At 45.1% G+C, this 25,436-nt stretch overlaps 1 protein-coding gene across 2 annotated transcripts in view; it reads right to left on the bottom strand.

Moving 5' to 3' along the window:
* Positions 1-1,079: 1,079 nt before the first annotated feature.
* Positions 1,080-25,436, bottom strand: part of CCDC62 (coiled-coil domain containing 62) — a 58,108-nt gene continuing 33,751 nt past the window's right edge. For both annotated transcript variants that reach the window (XM_040416172.1, XM_040416173.1), the window contains 6 exons: positions 14,014-14,115; positions 13,319-13,407; positions 12,907-12,995; positions 10,901-11,045; positions 2,030-2,143; positions 1,080-1,694 (listed from right to left, as the gene is read on the bottom strand). In XM_040416172.1, coding sequence (XP_040272106.1) covers positions 1,614-1,694; positions 2,030-2,143; positions 10,901-11,045; positions 12,907-12,995; positions 13,319-13,407; positions 14,014-14,115 — 620 coding nt within the window. In that variant the 3' untranslated portion in view covers positions 1,080-1,613. The remainder of the gene's footprint in view (positions 1,695-2,029; positions 2,144-10,900; positions 11,046-12,906; positions 12,996-13,318; positions 13,408-14,013; positions 14,116-25,436) is intronic.

Here is a 25,436-nt window from a genome sequence, read left to right as displayed (position 1 = left end):
CCCATTTGCCAATAACTCTTGTGCAACACCTAAAGGGTTAACAACGTATGCAAAATCAGTTTTGAATACCTTGAGGGGTGTAGTTTCTTAGATGGGGTCATTTTTGGGTGGTTTCTATAATGTAAGCCTCGCAAAGTGACTTGAGACCTGAACTGGTCCCTATAAATTGAGTTTTTGTAAATTTCTGAAAAATTTCAAGATTTGCTTCTAAACTTCTAAGCCTTATAACATCCCCAAAAAATAAAATATCATTCCCAAATCAATTCTAACAAGAAGTAGACATATGGGGAATGTAAAGTCATCACAATTTTTTGGGGTATTACTATGTATTACAGAAGTAGAGAAACTGAAACTTTGAAATTTGCAAATTTTTCCAAATTTTTTGTTAAATTAGGTATTTTTTGGTGCAAAAAAAATAATTTTTTTGACTTCATTTTACCAGTGTCATGAAGTACAATATGTGACGAAAAAACAATCTCAGAACGGCCTGGATAAGTCAAAGCGTTTTAAAGTTATCAGCACTTAAAGGGACTCTGGTCAGATTTTCAAAAAATGGCCTGGTCCTAAGGTGTAAAAAGGCTGTGTCCTTAAGGGGTTAAGGGTGTGCACACTTATGCAACCATATTATTTAAAAAAAATAATAAATTATTCCCTCTACCTAAAAGATTTCAGTTTGTTTTTCAATTGAGTTGTACAGTTTATAGGTCACATTAAAGGTGGAAACAGTTCCGTCATGGATCTGCACAGACGGATCCACACTGATAATACAGCCGTCTGCATCCGTTCAGAACAGATCCGTTTGTATTATCTTTAACATTGCCAAAACATGTGCCATATTGTGTCAGTGAAAATGGATCCGTCCCCATTGACTTACATTCTGTGTCAGGACGGATCCGTTTGCCTCCACATCGTCAGGCGGACACCAAAATGCTGCAAGCAGCGTTTTGGTGTCCGCCTCCAGAGCGGAATGAGACTGAACGGAGGCAAACTGATGCATTCTGAGCTGATCCTTTTCCATTCAGAATGCATTAGGGCAAAACTGATCCGCTTTGGACCGCTTGTGAGAGCCCTGAACGGATCTCACAAACGGAAAGCCAAAACCCTAGTGTGAAAGTAGCCTAATTCTGACATGGAAGCCCACAGGAGCGCTGCTACCTCTTTAAACTGCTGCTCAGTGGGGTGCCAGTAGTCGGACCCTTGCTGAACGGATATTGATTACCTATCCTGAGGATAGCAATGTAGAGAAATCCGCAGCACTCGTCCAATTCAGTCAATGGTGTTTTATTTAGTATTTACGCAGCATACATAGCGACATGGCAGTTAGGCAGCACACATAGTGACTTAAACATTGAATATGGATTTATCCCACTATGCTGCTCATCTTTCTTTTCTATCCGGAGGATAGGTCATTAATATCTTTGACTGCACAACCCCTTTAAGTGTGCCTATAGTATGAGAAATCTTACGACGTCATATTAACATGTCAGAAATCTTGATTGGTGCGAGTCCAGGTGCTGAGACCTCCACCAAAACTAAGAGGTATAGGCTGTGTCACTTCAGCCGAGATTGAAACTGCTCGACTTATCCTCTGAGAGGCAGGGTTAAGGTTACCATCAACTGCCCAAACTCTCCTGTTTATCTTCTCTGCTCCCGATTTCTGGAGGGTTAGTATATAGGACGCTTTCCGTTGTATACTGTAAGAGACAATGAATTATAGCTTTTATATTGCAAGTTAGTTTTACCGAATACCATTTTGTTAAATAAAGATCACTAGAAATTCATCCAAAGCAGAACACTACTCTATAAACTAATGAATTATAATGTTTGCCCATTAATTTACCATTGCAAGCAAACCTTGAAAAAATGGGTTGTAGGAACAGAGAGACCAGATGTGCAATGTAGAAAACTTTATGAACATGGAGCACACAATTATGCCAGTGGTTGTTCCAGGTTTTGTAATATCCAACAATACAGCATCTCAGTAGTTGGATGCTGGACTATGAAACAGTTACTGTACATTGTTACATACCATTTGGCTAGAGTTGCCACATGGGTCAGAGATTAACGAGCCAAGTTCAAGATCTGCAACCATCTGACGTGACTTTGCCAACAGGTTTTGCAATTTAGTTGTTGGGGAATGAGTCTGTCATATGAATAGAAACAAGATAGTTTAACATTTTGGGCAATGTAAAGAGTATTATTCTTAAATTCTTATTACAGGTAAAAAAAAAATAGGATCAATTTAATACTTCCCACCATACCTACTAAACCTCTTACTATTTCTGTCCTTTGCACCTTTTTTGTTTTCCATTGGTGGACCATACAAGGAATATAGACCTAAAGAGCTCTGATGCCCTCCTACTTCACCCAGGCAGGGAGGGCATCAATCACCCCCTGCAATGTAGTCCTGCTTAGGTAATGAGCCAAGCACCATACAAAGCATGTTTTTTAGCATTGCCCCAAATAACTAAATTTTTTTGAAGAGCACATTTGAGATAACCTACGCTAAAAATATCTATTCTTGTGGCAGTATCCTGGCAATTCACATACTGCCAACATAATACACAACATTTTACAGCCAGATAATAGAAGTTAGGGTACGTTCACACTTCCGCAAAGAACAGCCTGCCAGAGTTCACCAGATCCGGCCTAGCAGAGAACAGCCTGCTGGATCCTTTTACTGCAAGTGTGAACCTACCATTACTGTTAACCATATTTACCAAAAATAACTTCTGGCTCCAACCACTGTATAGTTTCTGGCGCTGGAGGCTGCCTGAAACAGCTGATCGTTAGGGAGTGGGGTGTTGGGCCCCCACTGATCTAATATTTGTGTCCTGTCCTGAGAATAGGTCATGAAAAGCTAAGTCCTGGAAAAAGCCTTTATGGCAATTTCTGATGGTCCCCTGATGTCTAAAGGACTGAAAAGGCTAAAATTAAATATGCTTAAAGCAGCACTCCAACAAAATTGTTTATTCTCTGACCGGTTAGAAAAGTACATGATGTAAACTGTAGTAAAGGTAATCTTCTTAACAGTGACTGTATTTCTAAATTATCCCCTCCCTTCTGATCCTCAGCTGTGTCATGTGACCAACACTCTGGCTCTTATGTATGGACAGGAAGCCAATTTCTCTATGTATTCCTATGTACTGCTCAACGTCAGTCTCATAGGAATGAATAGAGAAGTAACTGACTTCCTGTCCTGTGTCAGTTAGAGGAGCAGAGTGCTGGTCACAAAACACAGCTCAGGCTCAAAAGCGAGGTTATAACTCACAAATACAGTCACTGGTGAGAAGATTACATTCACTACAGATTACATCATAACATCTAACAGGTCAGAGAATAAAGCTTTTTGTGGGAGTGCTACTTTAATCCTATGTTCCTCCAGGAGATAAAGGAAACCAAAGATAGCTGCTTAGCCCAATCATTGCTGAAATATGCAAGTTTGGGCACTTAAATGCTGCACTACAGTACAAACGTAATGATTTTTTTTTTGTCATACATATTATGCTAAAAATCGGATTCTATTCAGCACAATATAAGGTTTCTTACAAGTACAATTTGTGAACTGCTTTTTACATGTGATTTATTTACAACAGTTTTAGTTACAACTATTTATTCATCAAGCAGCCTTAGGGTTATTGCATTTAAATTGGTATTCCCATCTCATACATTGCTGGCATATCACTAGGATATGACACCAATGACAGATAAGCACGGATCCCACCCTCTAGGACCCAATCCTATATCTAGAACAGGCCCCCAAAGTGAAAAGATTGCATACACTGCTACCTCTCCATTCACTGCTATGGGACTGCCAGAAATAGCCAGTGCTCGGTTATTTTCGAAACTCCTATAGTGAATGGAGTTTGGCCACACTTGTGCTATCCTTCACTTTGGGTGGTCCGTTTTGGAGACAGAAGCAGGTCGCAGAGGTGGAACCTGCACCTATCTGACATTTGTGGTATATCCTAGCAAGATGCCAGCAATGTCTGGGATGGGAATACCCTTTTAAGTTGATCAATTCTTAACCTGTCACTAGGTTTGGGGACACTAAACCACAGCACGACCTTACGCAGCTGGGGTTTAGCTTTCTAAAAGATGCCCCTGAGATGAATCCAGCCATTTCAGATGCAACAGAATTGTGCAGATGGAGCAGAGGACACCTGGCTTCATGAGATGTACTGACTTCCGTTTCACTTGCACAATACACATGGGTCCAAAGCCAAATGCGATAGCTCCAAATGCATCTCTGGTAATACTACTCAATGCCAAAAAAGCTGGTTGTGACAGAGACCTCTTTAGAAAAGTGTAAACCCCATCTACATAAGGACATGCTTGGGGTTTAGTGGCCCTAAACCTAGTGATAGCGCACTTTAAAGGGAAATAAGCATTAGATTTAGAATGTAAATCTGTTTTCCCTTAGTCCCGTGAACAGAAAAAGGCATATGGAGATCTCTCCATATGTTGTGCTGCTGTAAGGGAAGCATTAGATTTAGAATGTAAATCTGTTTTCGCTTAGTCCTGTCAGCAGCACAAGGCTCTCTCCTGATATTAGTCAGTCTGCTAATAAAGATTTAAAATACAAAAAGGGGTGGGGCACCTTGTATATAGTGTTCAGGTGCAGAGGCGGCTCTTCCATTAGGCCACTTAGGCCGCCGCCTAAGGTCTCGCGCTGGAGGGGGCCTTGCTCTGGCTCCCACCCGACACCGCCGCAAGTACTTACGGCAGTGTCGGATGGGAGAGTCCTTAGGTCCAAACATTCCAGGCTTGAGCCAGGGACCCGAATGCTATTCCCCACCCCCCTTGTACTTGTCCACTAATAGGCTAGGCTGCTGCGCGGTCATGAATTCAGTCACTTCAGAGCGCAACCCAGTAGTGCGGTGCGTAATCCCGCGAGACCCACCGCGGGAGGTCACGGGTCTTGCGGGATTACGCGCCGCAGGATGGGGTTGTGCTCTCAAGTGACTGAACTCATGCCCGCGCAGAAGCTTAGCAGATCAGCGGACAAGTACAAGGTGGGGGGAAAATTTCATAATATGAAGCAGTGTGTGGGCAAATTTGTGAGGCAGTGTGGCGGACAAATTACTTAATGGGGGGCAGTGTGGCGGACAAATTACTTAATGGGGGCAGTGTGGCGGACAAATTACTTAATGGGGGCAGTGTGGGGGGCAAATTACTTAATGGGGCAGTGTGGGGGCAAATTACTTAATGGGGGGCAGTGTGTCGGACAAATTACTTAATGGGGGCAGTATTACTAATAAAAGCATTCTAGAAGGGAATTACTATTGGTGGGACTATGAGGAGCACTATTACTATGGGGGCACTATTATTTCTTCAGGATAGTATTTGGGGGTATTGGGGGGCACAGCAATCAGCAGGATAACACTGTGGGGACTCCAGGTCGGGGGATGATTATAGAAAAGTGAGGGCACTAAGATGTCTGTGTGTCACACTCTGCAGAGACGAGATGGCTGAGAGAAGTGTCCGGACTGAATGGAGAAGATGACAGAGAAAATCTACATCTGAGGAGACGTCACCTGGAGGCCCTGGATGTGACAGGTATGTGCTGCTATATGGCAAATACAGCAAAATGCGGTGTGCGGGGGGAGGGTCGATTTAGAGAACTGGGCCAGTTGTCACTGTGCATATTAACCCTTTACTGTGATGTCACTGCATATTAAAGGGGTACTCCGGGATAGGAAAATAAATCCCCTATCCAAAGGATAGGAGATAAGTGTCTGATCGGGGGGTCTGGCCGTTGGGATCCCCCACGATCTCCTGTATGGTACTCCGGATCTCCTTGTGCCCGAAGCGGTGGTCAACACTCCCCCTCCATGTATCTATGGGAGAGCCGCAGATACAGCACCTGTGTATCTCTGAGTCTTCCATAGAGATACATGGAGGGGGAGTGTTGACCACACCACCGCTCCGTGCGGTGGTGGACACAGCTTATTTCTTGAGGACTGAGCCGGGGTGCCGTACGGGAGATCACAAGCATCCCAACAATCTTCGTGGGGTCCTCATGTTCGAGTTTCGCCTAAGGCCTAACAAAGTCTAGAGCCGCCTCTGTTCAGGTGTCAATTAAAAGTTCCATCTTTCTTATCAGCCCGCAAGGCGGAGAATTCCCCATATGTTGTGCTGCTGTAAGGGGCGTAAGGGAAGAACATGTTTTTAATAATTACCACAAACAGCAGTTTTAAGTGAAAGCAATACCTGCGAACAATACCTCAAAGTAAAAGCAAATTACCTTCTACAAACAATATTTGACTTTGTGAAAAGTAAACTAACTGAAATGTGATAAATTCATATCTTGTATACCTCTGAGGTTTTACTTCATGTACCTGTATCAAGAATTTGGCTACCGAGCAAGTCAAATAGTAAAAAATTAACAAGAAGTAACATGAAGGTCAGGTGAATAATAACAGAAAGATAATACATGCCATTTTTAAACCTGATCTAAATACAATGTACTCATAATTCACTAGCTATAAAAAGTGCAGCAGAAATATTTCCAACATTTATGCAGGCCACTCAGGTCAGAAGAAAGTTGATATTACATGTGTATGGGGGCACATTTACCATTCCCCGTCAACATGCTGTTGCTGCCTTCTCCCCATTTAAATAAACATGCACACTTCTGGGAAGGAACATGGCAGATAGCTGTCCACTGTGTACGACTGTCCTTAGTTTCTTTTCACAAACTTACTGTAGCAACCTGGGTAGGTGTATTACTGAGCAAATCCATTCTGACATTTGTCAGAATAACTTCTTGTTTACGAAAATTATTTTCAAGTGTCTCTTAAAGTGAAAAATTTATCAGGGGAATTTTTTTAATTTGTTTTGCAGGAGTCTAAATTGCCGTAATTTAACAAATGTCGCTTGATGTTTGATAAATTTGGTTTATCTGTAAGTCTAACACTTCTGTCTTGGGATGTTACTCCACATCTTTACTGGAGTAATATGGACACGATTTTTGTGACTGGTGTGGTCATGTGAATAGACCACTGGAATAAACTTCAGTTAGAACAACAATGTCACTACTGGCTGTAATATTTACAGGCATCTCACGTGCATGGGGACTGTCCAAATGTCACTGGCCCCAGCCATTGAGGGTAACAGGGGACTTACAAGCTGGTTCTTGAACCACTAAATGCAAATGTTTTCCACCTGAGAGGACCAACTCTACAGGGGTCTGGAAGCCACTCAATACCCCCTCCATGGTGCACACCTAGCTGAAGATTAAAGGGGTTGTCTCACTTCGGCAAAAGACATTTATCATCATGTAGACAAAGTTAATACGAGAGACTTGTATTGTGATTTGTCCATATTGTTTCCTTAGCTGGCTGGATTAATTTTTCCATCACATTATACACTGCTTGTTTCCATGGTTACGACCACCCTGCAATCCAGCTTGCACACAACAAGAAAAGGTACTGACCTATGCGCACTCCCGCGGTCCCGGACCACCAGAAAAGCTGGCACTTTTTCCTATAGTGTGCAAGCACGACCACCGATGCTGGATTGCGGGGTGGTTGTAACCCTTGAAAACGAACAGTGTATAATGTGATGGAAAAGTGAATCCAGCCAGCAAAGGAGGCAATATGGATAATCACAATACATTAGTAAGTGCTAAATGCAACAATTCTGTTTAACGTAACAAGCAATAGGACACTTATATGAAAGGTCATTTCTAGTGAAAGCAAGAAGCAGCGGAGCTGAAGCAGATTTATGGAGCATATTACAACTTATTGTGTCACATGTGGAGGTAAAAGGCTCTCCAATTTCATGATAGTCCTGACCCATCCTTAGGATAGGTCATCAATAACAGATGGGCAGGGGTCTGACTTGAAGGAGTCACAGCACTCGAGGTAGTGCTGCGTCCTCATCAATGTTTACCTGCATGTCATCTACTTTGTACATCATAATGTACATCATAATGTGTGAAGGGATGTATGGAGAGGGCCATGGCTGTATCATATAGCCGGCACCCGCCGCACTGACAGGAGGCGGCAATTGCGTCAGCCATGTCATTTAACCCCTCAGGTGCCGCAATCAACCCTGATCGCGGCACCTGTGAGTAAAGCCAGAGGGATGAGGCTCCCTCTGTGCAGTGAAATCGGTTGCCATGGCAGCCTGGATGCTACTGAAGCAATACAGGCCTACCATGGCTTTCTCCATACAGAGCTATGCATGAGGCATAGCTCAGAATGAACAGTGTGAAAATACTCTATTAGGCCTATTGCACACGGACGTTTTTTTTTCCCGTTTACTGGACGTTTTTTGCGTTCCGTATACGGTCCGTATACGGAACCATTCATTTCAATGGGTCCGCAAAAAAAACGGAATGTACTCCGTATGCATTCCGTTTCCGTATTTCCGTTTTTCCGTTCCGTTTTAACATAGAACATGTCCTATTATTGCCCGCAAATCACAGTCCGTGGCTCCATTCAAGTCAATGGGTCCGCAAAAAAACGGAACACATACGGAAATGCATCCGTATGTCTTCCGTTTCCGTTCCGTTTTTTGCTGAACCATCTATTGAAAATGTTATGCCCAGCCCAATTTTATCTATGTAATTACTGTATACTGTATATGCCATACGAAAAAACGGAACGGAAAAACGGAACACAAACGGAAACACAACGGAAACAAAAAACGGAACAACGGATCCGTGAAAAACGGATCGCAAAACACTGAAAAAGCCATACGGTCGTGTGCAATAGGCCTTAGAGTGAATAGGAGAGGGGATCAAAAGATCCCATGTACAAGGCCCCTATGGGGGCTAATAGTTTAAAAAAAAAAGTGAAAAAAGTTTTAAAAAATAAAATAAAAAAGCACCAATAAGTTTAAATCACCCCACTTTCCCACTTTTACATTTAAAAATATATAAACAATAAAAAAATAAACATTAGGTATCGCCGCATCTGAAAACGTCTGAACTATTAAGATATAAAAAAAAAATATTAAAATTCCTGTACAGTGAACGCCATAACGGGGAAAAAAATTAAACACGCGATTCACCATTTTTTTTGTCATCTTGTCCCCCTAAAAATTTTATAACAGTGATCAAAAAGATGTACATACCACAAAAATGGTACCAATAAAAAAATACAGTTCATTGTGCAAAAAACATAGAGCTCTGTAGACTGAAATATAAAAAAAAGTTATGGCTGTCAGAAAATTTGGAAAAATAAAAGATCTTTGAAATTAGTAAAACAAAAAAACCTATACAAGTTTGGTATCACCGCATTCATATTGAGCCGCAGAATAAGGATGTCAGGTTATTTTTAGAGCACAGTAAACGCTGTAATGTCAAAACCCCAAAAACCTTGGCAGAATACAGTTTTTTTAATTTATTTTGCCACACAAAGAATGTTTTTCCCGTGATCCAATACGAGATATGGTAAATTAAATGGCGGCAATAAAAAAAAGCATCTTGTCCCGCAAACAAAAAGCCCTCATATAGCTATATAAACGGAAAAATAAAAACGTTTGGTTATTGGAACGTGGGCAGGAAACCTTTGTAAAAAAAAATAATAATAATACTCTAATTTATTTTGTGCAGAAAATCATTTCTCCAATTGGTTGTATTTATCTATATTTTTTCATTTTCCTTCTACAGCCCGCTGTGCTTCCTATCTGACGGATTCTCTGTAACTCCTCCCGGCTCCACACAGGAGCGTGCAGTGTCTTTCTCCCTCCTCTACCCCCTCCCCCCTTCAGGATGGCCGAGGGTGCAGACTGTCAGCTGTAACATACAGCTGACAATCTGCTTCAAACTGCAGACATAACCCCTTCCATGCTGCGGTCCTAAAATGTCAGGTTTCTGTGATGTAAAAAAATGAGAACTTTTTCCACCTTTAATGTGACCTATAAACTGTACAACACAATTGAAAAACAAACTGAAATCTTTTAGGAAGAGGGAAGAAAAAATATAAAAATAAAATAATATGGTTGCATAAGTGTGCACACCCTTAAACTAATACTTTGTTGAAGCACCTTTTGATTTTATTACAGCACTCAATCTTTTTGGGTATGAGTCTATCAGCATGGCACATTTTGACTTGGCAAGATTTGCCCACTCTTCTTTGCAAAAACACTCCAAATCTGTCAGATTGCGAGGGCATCTCCTGTGCACAGCCCTCTTCAGATCACCCCCACAGATTTTCAGGTCTGGGCTCTGGCTGGGCCATTCCAAAACCAATCAGATTCCACCTTTCATCTATCACAGATTCATTGTAAATTGTAAGGAGTCTGGTTGCTATGGGCAAGTAAGCCAGTTCAACTTTACGCCAGTTTTGATAAATCTCCCCTGCTGTGTACTTCTATGTGTACAAAGCATTGTGTGTCGTCACACTGTACTAATCTGTGTGGGAAAAGTGACCGCTCACTGTGCGGACTGCACACAATACTGTATTCAGAAGAGAGAGCATGATGCTACCATGTGGGAGCTGTCAGTAATGAGATCTATATCCTGCTAATAACGCCATGGTTCTGACTGTAGATATCTCCACTAACGTTATCAGCAGAAATATCTATTGTCTACAAATAGTGGACTTTCTACAGAATGGAAAGAGAGAAATAAATCTGCTGCTTACAGGCTGTAGCATACAAGCAGCCTATATGTAAGTGGCTGCTAGCTGTGCTGTGTAACAGGATGTGGGGCGGGGCAGCAGAGCTTGTGCTGGTGCATGTGAAATCAACAGGAACGCCCGCAGAGCCTCACAGGAGATGACAACAGAGAGTAAAAATCATATCAGAGCATTTCTGAGGGCATGTGAAGCAAAGCTGATACCAATAAACAAACAAGTGCAATTTTATTATGTGCTGCATTACGGTAAGATATGGGGTTATAGATTTTTTAATGCACAAAGGTGTCCATAGCGTTTAAAGCACCAACCTGGCATCTGAGAGGTTCTGAGTATGTAAGGGTTGACTGCATTAAGGGCATATTCAGGTCTTCCATGCAAAGAGGTGGGCTCTGAAGGTTCGCTACTAATCCATCATTCTCAGCAGAATCCAAAATGATATCTGAAGGATTACAACTAGAAACAGAAGGTGGACACATGACATTAATGTTAGAGCTGCAGAACTTACTGATAATGACACATTTCTATGAGAAAAATGCACTGATTATTACATAAAGAAAAGTTGATCAACTATTAGATATACTGACTTCTTTGTAAAATACAATCAATTAAACATTCTAAGGGGCAAATTATTTTTTTGGGCCTAGTGGGAGGGGGCATGGCTTCCCGCAGCCCAACAGATGTTCTTCATTCACAGCAGAAACTGTTGTAAATGATAGTAGAAATCTATGCTGGTTCATAGCTGGTGTAGATTTGTAAGCCGGAATGCCTGAAAACGCACCAAATTTATGAAGAGACCTGTGTCGTGTCTTAATACATTTGTCGCATTCTCTTCTAACAGACTTGATATCAAGACCAGAGTTTGTAAGTTTCACATGAGCACAGTATGGGTGCATTTTTGTACCCATATTATGGATGAGTTTTTGCCGTCCAACCACCATTCTACTGACTCAAACGCACAGTATCATACAGATCTCGGTAGACACGCAGTGGGGCCCAGACAATGGTGCATAGTATGAGTGCAAAAATGTGGCCGTAGACACTCGTGTGAAACGGATTCTCACACATTTTCCAGTTTAGATTTTTTTGCAGTGTTATTGTTGATACTTTTAATAGCTTTTTTTGTGTTTAGGAAAAAGACACTTACTTTAAAGCATACATGAAATTACTGAAAAGTCTATATACACAAAGGAAAATTTATCAAAGTTTCTACGTTCATTTTCAGGCACAGAAAAGTCTCCAACTTGTGCACAAAAATTCAATACAGTTAGCTCAACACTTTTCTAAAAGTGACAAATTTATAGGGGCAGTTTACCCCTGGTGGCCTTTCGGGCAGAAACACGAATTTGGCCAGACCTGGGCCAGAGGGAATCATACTTACCTGCTCCCTGCTGCTGGATTCCAGCTCCTTCACTCCCCTGCCACTGCTTTCTGGTCTCCCCTCATTAACATCTGGTTTGACATGGGTCACGTGACCGCTATAGCAGCGACGTGCCCACCATGGGTCATGTTAAGTGACACTTTACCAATGCAGCCAGTCATGTGACCAAATGTTGATACACTGAGACTGGAAAGCTGCAGTGCCAGAGAAGCAGTAAAGGCACTGGAACAGGTATGTATGATACCCTGCAGCGTCCATCCACGTTGCGGTTATATGTCCAAAAGGCCTTCGGGGGTGAACAACCCCTTAGACGTTACCTGGCATTTGGACCTCCTGAAATGCATCTAAATTATTAAGAGGCATCAGTTTTAGGCCTCCTGCACACGAACGTGTGCGCTCCGTGGCCATTTGCGGATCCGCACTACACGGGCACTGTTCAGTGTGCATTCCGTATCATGGATGCGGACCCATTCACTTCAATGGGTCCGCAAATCCGGAGATGTGGAATGGTGCGGAACGGAACCCTACGGAAGCACTACGGAGTGCTTCCGTGGGGTTTCGTCCCGTACTTCCGTTCCGCAAAAAAATAAACATGTCCTATCTTTTTGCGGAACGGCCAGATCTCGGACCCATTAAAGTGTGTTCGTGCACGACCACGGGGCGCACACGTTCGTGTGCAGGAGGCCTTAATAAATTCCCCCATATCCTCTTTGTTTCATTTTATATATATAATTTTTATTTATTTATTTATTTTTTTAAATACAGCACATTCTTGGCATTCATTTCTTGCGATTTTCTTAAAGGCATCTCTATAGGACTTACAAACACCAGAAAAAATGCAAGTTTCAGATGTATTAAAACAAGTGTATGTGTGAAGGAGGCCTTGTGGTTACTATTTTTGATATACTGGGAAATCTCATGGGTATTAACAGTTACCTCACATCCACTTGCTTATGTGCTTTGTCGCAGTAACTCTCCAAAGATAGGTGAAGAAACTGCAGTTCATGCTGCTGCTTCATGTATATCTGTTATAAGGCACCAACAAGTGACATATTACAGTGTATCTGTTATAAGGCACCAACAAGTGACATATTTTATATATTACATCAAGGTTCAGCAACCTCCGTCCCTCCAGCTGTTCTGAAACTACAACTCCCAGAATGCTCTTTTCACTTCTACAGGAAGTAGAACGACAACTGAGTATGTTTGCATGCTGAGAGTTGTAGTTTCACAGCACTATAAATATTGATTTGTACTTGAGAATGTCGAAGGAAACCTGATACTACTAATAAATAAATGTTCTATAATCATTTCAAAACATCCACAGGGTGTAACCATCAATGTCTACCTGTCGTAGGTTCTGCAGTTCTTTGTCTGTCCGGTATTGCTTTGATTTTGCTAATTGAAGTAGTTGATCTTTACGTTTCTCTCTTTCAGCTGTAACAAAGATTTCACATGTGATGTAAATACGACTCAAGTAAGGGTGTTACATGTGCATTAACACCCGCGGGTACCGCCACATATTCAAGTTTCCTGCTGTCGTTTTGGGATTCAAACCAGGAGAGAATAAAAAAATAAAAAAGAGCAGCAGTTGTATCTGTCCTTAATACTTTCTCTGCTTTTATGATTTACTCTTGATGTTGGCTTCCATAACTGCATCAGGAAACCTGACCCTTAGCCTCATGCACACGACCGTGTGCCAGCCTGGCCCATATTTCTCTTTGCAAACAGCGGTTCTGCAAAATACAGGCCCCGGCTGTTTTGGCACTGCATCACGGATGCGGACCCATTCAAGCAATCCTGAAGGTGCGCAGCGGCATGGAATCCCACGGAAGCACTCCGTAGTTTCTCTATTTTTTGCCGTGCGGATGGATCACAAACCCATTCAAGTTGAATGGGTCTGCACTCTGCATCAGTCTGTGGCAGCCGCACGGATGATGCCCGTGCATTGGGGACTGCAAATTAGTTTGCCAGTTGACACATCTGAACAAGCTAAATAATACTACATAAGCTGAACATGCTAAATAATGAAATAGTACTCACCTGCAAAGACCAGCTCAGCCTGCAGATAAGCACCTTCCTGTTTTAGATGAATTCTCTCTTCCCTCTGCTCATTGTTTTCCACAGTCTTTTGGCTGAGATCATCTTAAATAATACAAAACCGTGCACTGATGAACACTAGCTTAAAACAAATGCTTTTTGACACCTCAGTGAAACTGATATATGGATGACAAAGTAGGTGGCTATACACGTCAGATAGCTGTCGGCTGAATGTTATCCCTTATAACCCCCGATTCAAAGGGGAAAAACCTGCTGCAAAACACCACTGGCAGTAGGTTATCTCTCTTGAGGACTTAAAGGGATATTTGATTATAATCTAACTAATTATATACAATCATTAAAGAGGACCTTTCACCGATTCTTACCCTATGAACTAACTATACAGATAGGTAGAGCGGCGCCCGGGGATCTCTCTGCACTTACTATTATCCCCGGGCGCCGCTCCGTTCTCCTGCTATGCCCTCCGGTATCTCCGTTCCCTAAGTTATGGTAGGCGGAGTCTGCCCTAGCGCTGGCCAATCGCACTGCAGAGCTCACAGCCTGGGAGAAAATAACCTCCCAGGCTGTGAGCTCTGCGCTGCGATTGGCCAGCGCTAGGGCAGACTCCGCCTACCATAACTTAGGGACTGGTATCTCCGCCTACTATAACTTAGTGAGCGGAGATACCGGAGGGCATAGTGGGAGAACGGAGCGGCGCCCGGGGATAATAGTAAGTGCAGTGAGATCCCCGGGTGCCGCTCTACCTATCTGTATAGTTAGTTCATAGGGTAAGAATCGGTGAAAGGTCCTCTTTAACTACTAAAAAGTGCCTTAGATGTATTCACTTACTGGTGTGACAGATGGTTACCTCATAATAAACACACAAAGATGCCGCATGCTAATGAGCTGATTTGAGTCCAGCGTGATGTCATTGAGTCCAGCGTATATTTAATTCAGAGCTATAGCCACTCCCCTGCCCACCTGCTGCTGGTTCATATGGAAACAAACTGTCATTCAGCAGCAGGTGGGCGGGGAGAGTCAGGAGCTCATGAATATTCATGACTCATAATTATCAGCTGGAGCTTTTCAATACAAGATGTTGGCAGATTGACTGGGTCAATTAAAGAAAGTGACCCAGCATTGTGCTAAGAGAATCAGTCACTTATTTATGTTGCCCTTAGTTAGGACACCATAAAACTGGTGACAGGTTCCCTTTAAGGATCAGGCATGCTGGATTTCAACAGCAGCCATTAGGCTAGAATACGGTAGAAATCACCATTCAATACATTTTTTTTTGCAGAAGCATGTAATACATAAACATATTTCCTATTATATGAACAATATTTCCCACGGAAAGTCCACAACTTATGTGTCTAGTGCCCAATCTATGAAATAATTTGTATGCCACTAGTATGGCATTAGGTGTTTTGCTTTGTAGCGCATAGTTTATTTCAGAAATGTAGAGCATTTTCTGTCACTTATTAAAGGGGTTATCCAAGTTCTCAAACAACCCCCCCCCCCCTTGTGCCGGGCCCCTCACAGGTAATATACTTACCCCGCTCCAGGTCCCAGCACCGCCGATGCTGCTTCTCCCTGTGCACAGATAATAACATCCTCTGACGAGCCTCCCTAGCGTCACCCACGATGCTAGGGAGGCTCGCCCCCGTCCCCACCTACCATTGGCTGCTCCCCCTGACACCGAATGTTTTCATCTGTGTACAGGAAGAAGCAGCAGCGGTGGTGCCAGGACCTGGAGCAGCACTGGGATCGGGGTAAGTATATTACCTGTGAGGGGCCTGGCCAATGGGGGGGGCTGTTTGAGAACTTGAATAACCCCTTTAACACTCAACTTCATTCTTCTGATCTATTCTCTTTTCTCAATCTACAAAAAAAAAGGAAGGACATATTTAGCTTGGAGCCTCAACATATTTTCATCCAGCTGAGAGTAAACTTGGCATGCTTGCTCCAGAAAGAATCATAGAGAGTACAATAAAATGAGCTGACCAGGGTGCTTGGCCTTAAAGGGGTTCTCCAGTAATTAAGAAAATTAAACTAATTAAATATTCATGTAAGAGATTGGGTCTGGAACACAACTTATTTCTCAGCTGGTAGGGTTGAGCAAGAATTAGCGCTACCGTGGGATTTAGTAGCCCTTATACACACCAGGCTTAAAGATCTTCCAGGCGAAGTTAAACAATCCATTCTTCTCAGAGATACCATAATGGCGTGGAAATTTATTTATCACCCCAGATGCCCCTGTGGTCTTCTCCCTGCCTTTTCACAGGGTAGAGAGAACAAGATGTACAAAAAATGGAGGGAGAAAGGCATCCGCACACTAAATGACATAATAGTAGACTCGGACCACAAACTGATGTCATGGGAACAATTAATGAGCAAATACCAACTTGCCGCTACGCATTCATTACCAAATCTATCAGCTTACAGCTTATTGCAAACCCCAATCGACCTCTATGGGTGACGCTGATAGATTGACCTGGTTTGCAGCTCTTCTGGGGAGAGATGGGGGCACGACTTCACTTGCTGACCTATATAGACGTATCCGAAATACGAGCTCTATAGGCTTGGTTAAAAAGGTATTTGCACATTGGGAAAAAGACATCAAGGTTGCAGATCTAGCCCTCAAAATGAGAGAGAGTTTAGAATATATTAGAAAGGCAATCCAAAGCGAACAGTGGCGAGAATCGCAATTGAGAATCTTAGGCTACTTTCACACTTGCGTTTAGAGAGGATCCGTCTGGTGTCTGCACAGACGGATCCTCTCCTATAATGCAGACGTTTGGATCCGTTCAGAACGGATCCGTCTGCATTATAGTTTAGAAAAAATTCTAAGTGTGAAAGTAGCTTCAGACGGATCCGTCCAGACTTTACATTGAAAGTCAATGGGGACGGATCCGTTTGAAAATTGAGCCATATTGTGTCATCTTCAAACGGATCCGTCCCCATTGACTTACATTGTAAGTCTGGACGGATCCGTTTGCCTCCGCACGGCCAGGCGGACACCCGAATGTTGCAAGCAGCGTTCGGGTGTCTGCTTGCAGAGTGGAGCAGAGGCTGAACACTGCCAGACTGATGCATTCTGAGCGGATCCGCATCCACTCAGAATGCATTGGGGCAGTACGGATGCGTTCGGGGCCGCTTGTGAGCCCCTTCAAACGGAGCTCACAAGCGGAGCCCCGAACGCTAGTGTGAAAGTAGCCTTACATAAAGCAACATATGCTTTCAACCTTTCAAACTCTAATGCCCCGGCTCACTATCTTAGAGAGTGCCCTAAATGCTCACAGCCAAAAGCAGATCTCTTACATGGATTGTGGAGTTGCTCACATATCAAGCCATTGTGGGAAGAAATAATTTCCTTTATCAGGGAGGTTTGGGATGTAGAGGTAAAGGCAGAACCCCAGCAATGTATATTTAAATATATCCCGGTGAGACAAGATGACTCCCAGGGGAAAGGGGTTGCGGAACCAGGGATAAATATTGTCCTCATGGCAGTAAAAAAGTGTTTATTGCGTCATTGGCTGACTAGCACATATCCTACAAAGGAAGAAGTTGTGGGTCTGGTAAAAAAAAGATACTTTATTTGGAAAGGCTGGAAGCTGGTAAAAGTAAGGGGAAGGCAGTGGCAAAATTCATAAAAAAGTGGAGGAAACTGGTTGAGCATATTTCGACGAGAGAGGAAATCAAGGAATTGATGTCCCCTTTTGTGCAAACCAAGTGGTATCTGGAAGCAAAAGTTAAGGGCACACTAGGACTACTTGAGATTTAGAGGAGAGAAGTCACATATAGTACCATGAGGATAGGAGTTTTTATTTTATTTTTTCCACAGATGATGTTTAGGATCAACATGAGCAAAAAAATTATTATTAGTTTATTATAAATATATTTCCAAATACCTTTCATTAGTTATAATGGCTCATTTTGTCTATAGAGAAAACTTTAGGAGAAATAAAATGGCCGCCATCCTATTAGTACACACACAACCCATCCTAATCACACAGCAGGACAAGTTACTTCACAGCACTGAGCTAAAGAGCTGCCTCATCCTCCTTTCTGCTCTGCTTGTCAGGGATTATGACCCTGAATACAGAGGGTAAGATCTTCAGCTCAAACTCTGTAGGAATAGAGTTCATGAGGAAACGAAGTACAGGAGGGTGGGGGTCTGAGAAGCAGCACTTGTATGCAGTCTCTATTACCATAGTTCATCCTCTCTGTACCTCATGTCTCCTTATGACCTCCATTCCCACAGAGATTCAGCTAAAGATCTTATCAGCTGTAGTCAGGATCATAATCCCTGACAAGTAGAGCAGAGGAGGAGGATAAGGCAGATCTTTAGCGCAGTGTTCTGAAGTAACTTATCCTCTGTTATTAGGATGGGTTTTGTGTGTAATAATAGGATGGCGGCCATTTAATTTCTCTTGATTGCTCCCTAGACAAAAAAAAAACATTATAACTAATGAAAGGTATTTGGGAATATATTTACAATAAAGTAATATTTAAAACAGCTCTGTCACCAGGATCAACCCTATTAAACCAGTCATACCGCCTGGTAGGGCAGATCATGCTGATTAAAACCATACCTTTCTTTAGTCTGTACGTTAAAAGGCTGCAAAGAGATCAGCGTTTTTATTCATATGCAAATGAGCAATTCGAGCACTCAAAGGCGGGGCTGAATATTCTGAGCACTGCTGTGTAACACCCCCTGTGCTCTGCACACGCCCCCCTCCCCTTGATTGGCAGGACTAGACATCAGGCTGAGGGCAGAGCTATGTCCTGGCTTATACATATCTACTGTATATATGTGTATTATACACTCTCTGCACTATAGCTCCACCACACTGAGATCTGCTCAGAAAGCTGATATACATAATACCACTGTTTCTCGTGAATGACATTGGGGGACACAGCACCATGGGTATATGCCCAGCTGCCACTAAGAGGCTGACATTAGAAAGAAAAAGTGTTGGCTCCACCCAGATGGGCTATACCCTCAGCTCAGACACTAAACTAACTAGTTTGATCTAGTGTCCGTAAGGAGGCAGACATGACCTGCTCTGTTTTTTTGCAGGTCTTCCTGCTTTTTATTTTTTGTTTTTTATTTTATTCTTTTTCATCTCTTCTGCAGGTCTCGGCCTGCTGCAGGATGGGGCTCCATAGTAGGTATCCACTTTAGTTGCACCCCCTGTGGGCACGTACTCTGAGTACCTCGCCAGTCACCCAGTTCCCCTTTACTGCATCCGGCAATCCCACATCTGTGACGAGTTTGCCGAAGGGGTGACCCTGCGGCGCCTAAAGATGCCGGACGGCGAGTATCTCCCCACCTTTCCCCTGCATCCCTGCCACATGGTCTTGGGGTGGGAGTCCTTATTCAGGGGGCCTGTCAGGTTTCCCTGTCCCCTTCCCCCTTGTCTCTCCTGGGGGGGTCTTCTCTCCACATTGTGGGGGCCCTTGTTCCCCCCCTCTTTATTAGCATCATCCCTGGCCACCTTCTGCCTCTTGGGCCCCTGGTGCTCAGTCTCCCGGGCCCTCTTCTACTTTAGTCCTCAGCTTCTGCCAGGGACTAGGCCGCATCTTCCCTTTCAGGACAGCCTCTGGCTGGCTGCTTTTCCTTTTTTCAGGCTCCCAATCAGTCCTCATGTCCTCTTCCAGAGAAGACTCCCATCCCTGAGCCGGTTTGTGCGCAGTGCCTTGCCCCCAGACCCTCTCAGGACGCCCTGACCACCGTTCTGGGTCGGTTCCTCCTGAATGGGCTGCCTCACTGTCCCATACCATAGGGAACCTTGCCCAACTCTCCCAATCCATGGTTGAGTCACTGGACCGCTTGCCTGCCCAAATTGCAGCCGCCTCGGTCCCTCCCAGGGACTCCTCATCGGGAGGGGCACGCTCCCGTTCAGACACCAGGTCCTGCAAACGACCTCGGGTTGTCAAAACCATATCCCGCTCATCCTCGGGTCACTCCCAGGACATGTCTGAGGCTGGCGACGAATCCTCACCCTGACGCGCCTTACTCGCCTCGGGGGACACCTCTGACTCAGATTCCGGATCGGAGCAGAGCACAGTCCTGTCTGCAGCCATGCAGGATCTCATCAGGGCAGTTAGGGATGCTCTCCACGTGCAGGAAGACCCCTTCTCTTCGGCTCAGGAATCCGCCGTTCCAGGCGCCCCACTTTGGTTTTCCCTAAACATGCGGATCTGGACGCGCTCCTGGCCAAGGAGTGGCGTCATCTGGATAGGCGTCTTCAGCCCGCCAAGAGCTCGGACGTCCTCTTTCCCTTTTCCGAGGAGTCCATTACTATGTGGTCTGTCCCTCCTCAGGCAGACACACAAGTGGCCCGACTTGCAAAGGCTATACCACCCTTCCTTTGGCCGACACGGCCTCCTTGTCTGATCTGTTCGACAAGAAGATAGACTCATTGTCCAAGTCTGCATTTGTCACAGCGGGTTCCGCTATCCGTCCTGCCTTTGCTGCGTCATGGGTGGCTAAGGCCTGTGTGGTATGGGCCAAACAGCTTGTTCGGTCCTTACCACAGGATTCTACTCAGGAGGAGCTCCATCTCCTTGCTTCTCATCTTCTCCAGGCATCCCTGTACCTTTGTGATGCTTCCCTGGAATCGGCACGCCGCTCTAGAAGGGCGGCTGCCAATTCTGTGGCCATCCGCCGCACTATTTGACTTTGTGCCTGGGCAGCGGATACCGCCTCCAAAAAGGCGCTCATATCTCTCTCCTTTGGAGGAGCTTATCTCTGAGGCCACGGGTGGGAAAAGTTCTCTCCTGCCCCAGAACCGTCCCTGCCGCTGCCGTCTTACGTCTGCATCGCGATCTCAGCACTTTCGCTCCTTTCGGGATTCCTCTTCCCGTCAGGACAAAAAGACGGTTTGGCCTTCCTTCAAGGCCAAGCCATCCTGGCACGCCCGCCCTAAGCCTTCTAAACCCCAGTCTGCAAAGCAGCTATCTGCATGACGGGTTTTCCCCGCTCAAGTTGCCCCCTCCAGTGGGGGGTCAGTTGCTCTCCTTTCAGGAGTAATGGAGCGCAAGCGTCGACGATGCCTGGGTAATGGTGGTTGTGTCATCTGGATACAAGATAGAATTCTCCGCCCTTCCCACGGGTCGGTTCTTTCAGTCGACACCACCCAGGTCCCCCTCCCGTACGGCCGCCTTTTTTCAGGCCATTCATTAATTTCACGCGCACAAAATGATTGTTCCCGTCCCGACCTCGGAACGTTTTCAGGGGTTTTCCTTGAACCTCTTAACAGTTCCCAAGAAGGACGGTTCCTACTTCCTTTCGTCCCATTTTGGATCTGAAGGCGCTCAATTACTTTGTCCATGTCCGCCACTTTCGCATGGAGTCCCACTGGTCAGTGATTGCTTCCCTCGAGGTGGGCGAGTTTCTGTCGTCCATCGACATCCGAGACGCCTACCTGCATGTCCCCATAGCTCAGTCTCATCAGAGGTACCTTCGTGGTAGGTTCTCTGCATTTTCAATTTGTGGCATTGCCCTTCGGCCTGGCGTCCGCCCCAAGGGTCTTTACCAAGGTGTTGGCTCCCCTTGTCGCACTTCTCCATGCCAGGGGAGTTGCCATAATACCCTACCTGGACGATCTTCTGGTGAAAGCTCCGTCTCGGGAGGACAACCTGTCCAGCCTCCACATCACCCTGTCTGTGCTGTCCCAGTTCGGCTGGCTGGTGAATCACTCCAAGTCCTCCCTTGTTCCCAGCCAGAGGATGGAATTCCTAGGCATGGTCCTCAACACTCACCTTGGCCAAGTGTTCCTTCCTCAGGACAAGGAAGTGGCTCTCTAGTCAGGGGTGGCTCGCCTTCGCGAGCCGTCTCCTCTGTCCATCATGCGCGTCCTGGGCCGGATGGTTGCCTTCTTCGAGGCAATTCCTTACACCCAATTCAACACCCGGTCCCTTCAGCTCTCTATCCTTGCCCGGTGGAACAAGTCACCGTCAGGTCTCGATTGCCCGATCCGCCTGTCCCCTCAGGTCCGCTGGTGGCTGAACCCGCTAACCGCCTCCCTCTGCAGATCCTTCTTTCCCCTCTGTTGGCAGGTGATCTCCACAGATGCCAGCCTGGCAGGTTGGGGGGCAGTCTTCGGGTCTCTCACTGCCCAGGGTTAGTGGTTGATATGGGAGAGCTCCCTACAGATTAATATTCTGGATCTCAGAGCCATTTACCTAGCCCTGTCCTGTTGGACTCCACTCCTCCGCGGTCATCCTGTCCGGATTCAGACGGACAACTCCACTGCGGTGGCTTATTTGAACCACCAGGGGGGCAGCCTTTTGCATCCTGCGGTGGGCAGAGGGACACGTTTCCGCTCTCTCCGCGGTCTACATCCCCAGGGTCAACAATTGGGCAGCTGACTTCCTCAGTTGCCAGCGCCTCGACCCGGGCGAGTGATCTCTCCATCCAGAGGCGTTTCAACAGCTCTGCTAGCGTTGGGGAATCCCAGACGTGGATCTCTTCGCCTCCCGTCTGAATCACACGCTCCCGCTTTACGTCGCCAGGTCTCAGGATCCTCAGGCTCTGGCGGTAGACTTGAAGTAAAAGAAAATCCAGCACCTCGTATCTTTGCTTGACGGTGTTTATTCCACAATCCAAAATGTAAGCGGTAACGGAACCTTCAAAGTACAAGCCCCAATGCTGTCTACATGTTTCGAACCAGATGGTGGAGGTCATGATTAAGAACCATCTGGTTCGAAACATGTAGACAGCATTGGGGCTTGTACTTTGAAGGTTCCGTTACCGCTTACATTTTGGATTGTGGAATAAACACCGTCAAGCAAAGATACGAGGTGCTGGATTTTCTTTTACTTCAAGTTTGTTAAATCGGGGTCTCATCCCTTCCGTGCACCTTTCAAACTGCAGATGCAGGTGAGCTGGACTTTTACCATTATCTGGCGGTAGACGCCTTGGTGCTCCCGTGGTCCCAACGCAGTCTCCTGCATCTCTTCCCTCCCCTTCCACTTCTTCCTCGGGTACTCAAACGCCTCAAAATGGATCGGGTTCCGGCGATATTAGTGGCTCTGGACTGGCCCCGCAGGGCATGGTAGGCAGACCTAGTCTTCCTGCTCGCCAACGCCCCATGGTGGTTACCTCTGCGTCTCGACCTCCTTTCTCAAGGTCCGCTATTCCACCCGAGTTTACCTTGGCTTCATTTAACGGCGTGGCTGTTGAGGCCGTGGTCCTGAGGTTCCGCGGTCTCGCCGAGTCAGTCATCCAGACTATGCTTCATGCACGCAAACCCCAGTCAGCCAGGATTTACCATCGTACCTGGAAGGCCTATTTTGCTTGGTGTAAATCTAGCGAGGTGCACCCTCTCCTTTTTTCCACCCGTACGATTCTTGCCTTTCTTCAGGCCGGCATTGAGAAGGGTCTCCGCCTGGCCTCCCTCAAAGGTCAAGTCTCGGCCTTGTCTGTCCTTTTTCGAATGCCCTTGGCTTCCCAGGTTAGACTTTCCTTCAGGGGGTGGCTCATCGCGTCCCTCCCTTCCTTCCTTTCTCCGGTGGAACCCTGGAATTTAAATTTGGTCCTAGATACCCTTCAGTCCTCTCCCTTCAAGCCCTTGAAGGAGGTCTCCCTTTCTTATATCTCCTTTAAAGTTGCGGTTTTAGTCGCGATTACTTCCATTCACAGAGTCTCCGAGCTGGCGGCACTCTCGTGTCGGTCCCCCTTTTTGTTTTTTCACTGGGACAAGGTTGTCCTGCGCCCAGTTCCCTCCTTTCTGCCCAAGGAGGTTTCTTCCTTCCACATTAATGAGGAGATAATGAGGAGATTGTCCTACCTTCATTCTGTCCCATCCCCTCTCATCCCAGAGAGCGGTCTCTCCGTCTGGATGTGGTTCGGGCGCGTCGGCTGTATCTCCAGTTATCGGAGTCCTTCCGTCAATCTGACTCTCTCTGTGTCGTCCCTGAGGGCTCACATAAGGGTTTACAAGCCTCCAAAGCTATCATCTCCCGCTGGATTAGGTCAGCTGTCAAGGAAGCCTATGTGGCGAAGGGTCGTGAGCCCCCTTCCGGTTGACCGCTCACTCCACTAGGGCGGTCGGGGCATCATGGGCGGTCCGGCATCTAGCCTCTGCTTCTAAGGTCTGCAAGACCGCCACCTGGGCTTCAGTTCACACCTTCTCCAGATTCTACCATATTCATTCCTTGGCCTCTTCTGATGCCAGTTTGGGTCGCAAGGTTCTGCAAGTGGCTGTGCGCTAGGTTCTTCGCATGGCTGCTTCTTCCCACGGCTGCTTCTTCCCACCCTCGGGGACTGCTTTGGGACGTCCCATGGTGCTGTGTCCCCCAATGCCATTCACGAGAAAAACTGGATTTTTGTACTTACTGTAAAATCCTTTTCTCGTTGGATGCATTGGGGGACACAGATCCCACCCTTGTTTTTTTCTTCATTCAGCTTTTCTGGATTTCCCGGGACCCTTTGATAATGGTCCTCTTTCTGGTTTAGGACATGTTGGCTTCACTGTTCGTCTGTTTTTTGATGCTCCTACTGCTTTCAGACTAACTGGTTAGTTTAGTGTCTGAGCAGAGGGTATATAGCCCATCTGGGTGGAGCCAACACTTTTTCTTTTTAGTGTCAGCCTTCTAGTGGCAGCTGGGCATATAACCATTGTGCTGTGTCCCCCAATGCATCCAACGAGAAAAGGATTTTACGGTAAGTACAAAAATCCAGTTATTCATAGGCACAATGTATGATTATGAAGACACCTGTGCTGTGTGTGAGTTTATAACGATAGAAAACCATGTATCTGTATGTGGTAATGCTATAGCTTCCTAGGAGCTATATAGTCCCAGGAGAGGTATATATTTTTTTCTATTATATTTTTTTATTTAAAACCATATTAAAAGACTATACTATAATAAATAATATGTAATCATATAATAATAATAACAATAATAAGGCCTCATTAAATTGAGAATAGTGTTTAGTTTTTTTTCTAAAACCTGTTACTGCTTAATTCATAGACACAGTACATGATTATGAAGAAACCAGTAATATTTATTAGCTTTCTAAAAAAAACATTCTCAATATAATAAGGACATAGACTTTTCTTATGGGATAAATGTGGAAGAAAAAAAAATCTGAAGAAAAAAACTTCCAAGTCTCTACTCAGATTCAATCCTGGGATCTTTACATACAAAACCAGTTGCTTAACCTCTAAGCTATAGCATTACCACATAAGAGTGCATATTTTTGTCTATACAGCAGTGATCTAGATATCAGCTTTCTGAGCAGATCTCAGTGTAGTGAAACTGTAGTACAGAGTGTGTATAATACACATATATACAGTAGATATGTATAAGCCAGGACATAGCTCTGCCCTCAGCCTGCTGTCTTGCCCTGTCAATCAAGGGGAGGGGGGCGTGTGCAGAGCACAAGGGGTGTTACACAGCAGTGCGCAGAA

Source organism: Bufo bufo, chromosome 2 (genome assembly GCF_905171765.1).
Source record: "Bufo bufo chromosome 2, aBufBuf1.1, whole genome shotgun sequence".
In the NCBI taxonomy this organism is placed as follows: domain Eukaryota; kingdom Metazoa; phylum Chordata; class Amphibia; order Anura; family Bufonidae; genus Bufo; species Bufo bufo.
This window is presented reverse-complemented; position numbering and strand designations above follow the sequence as displayed.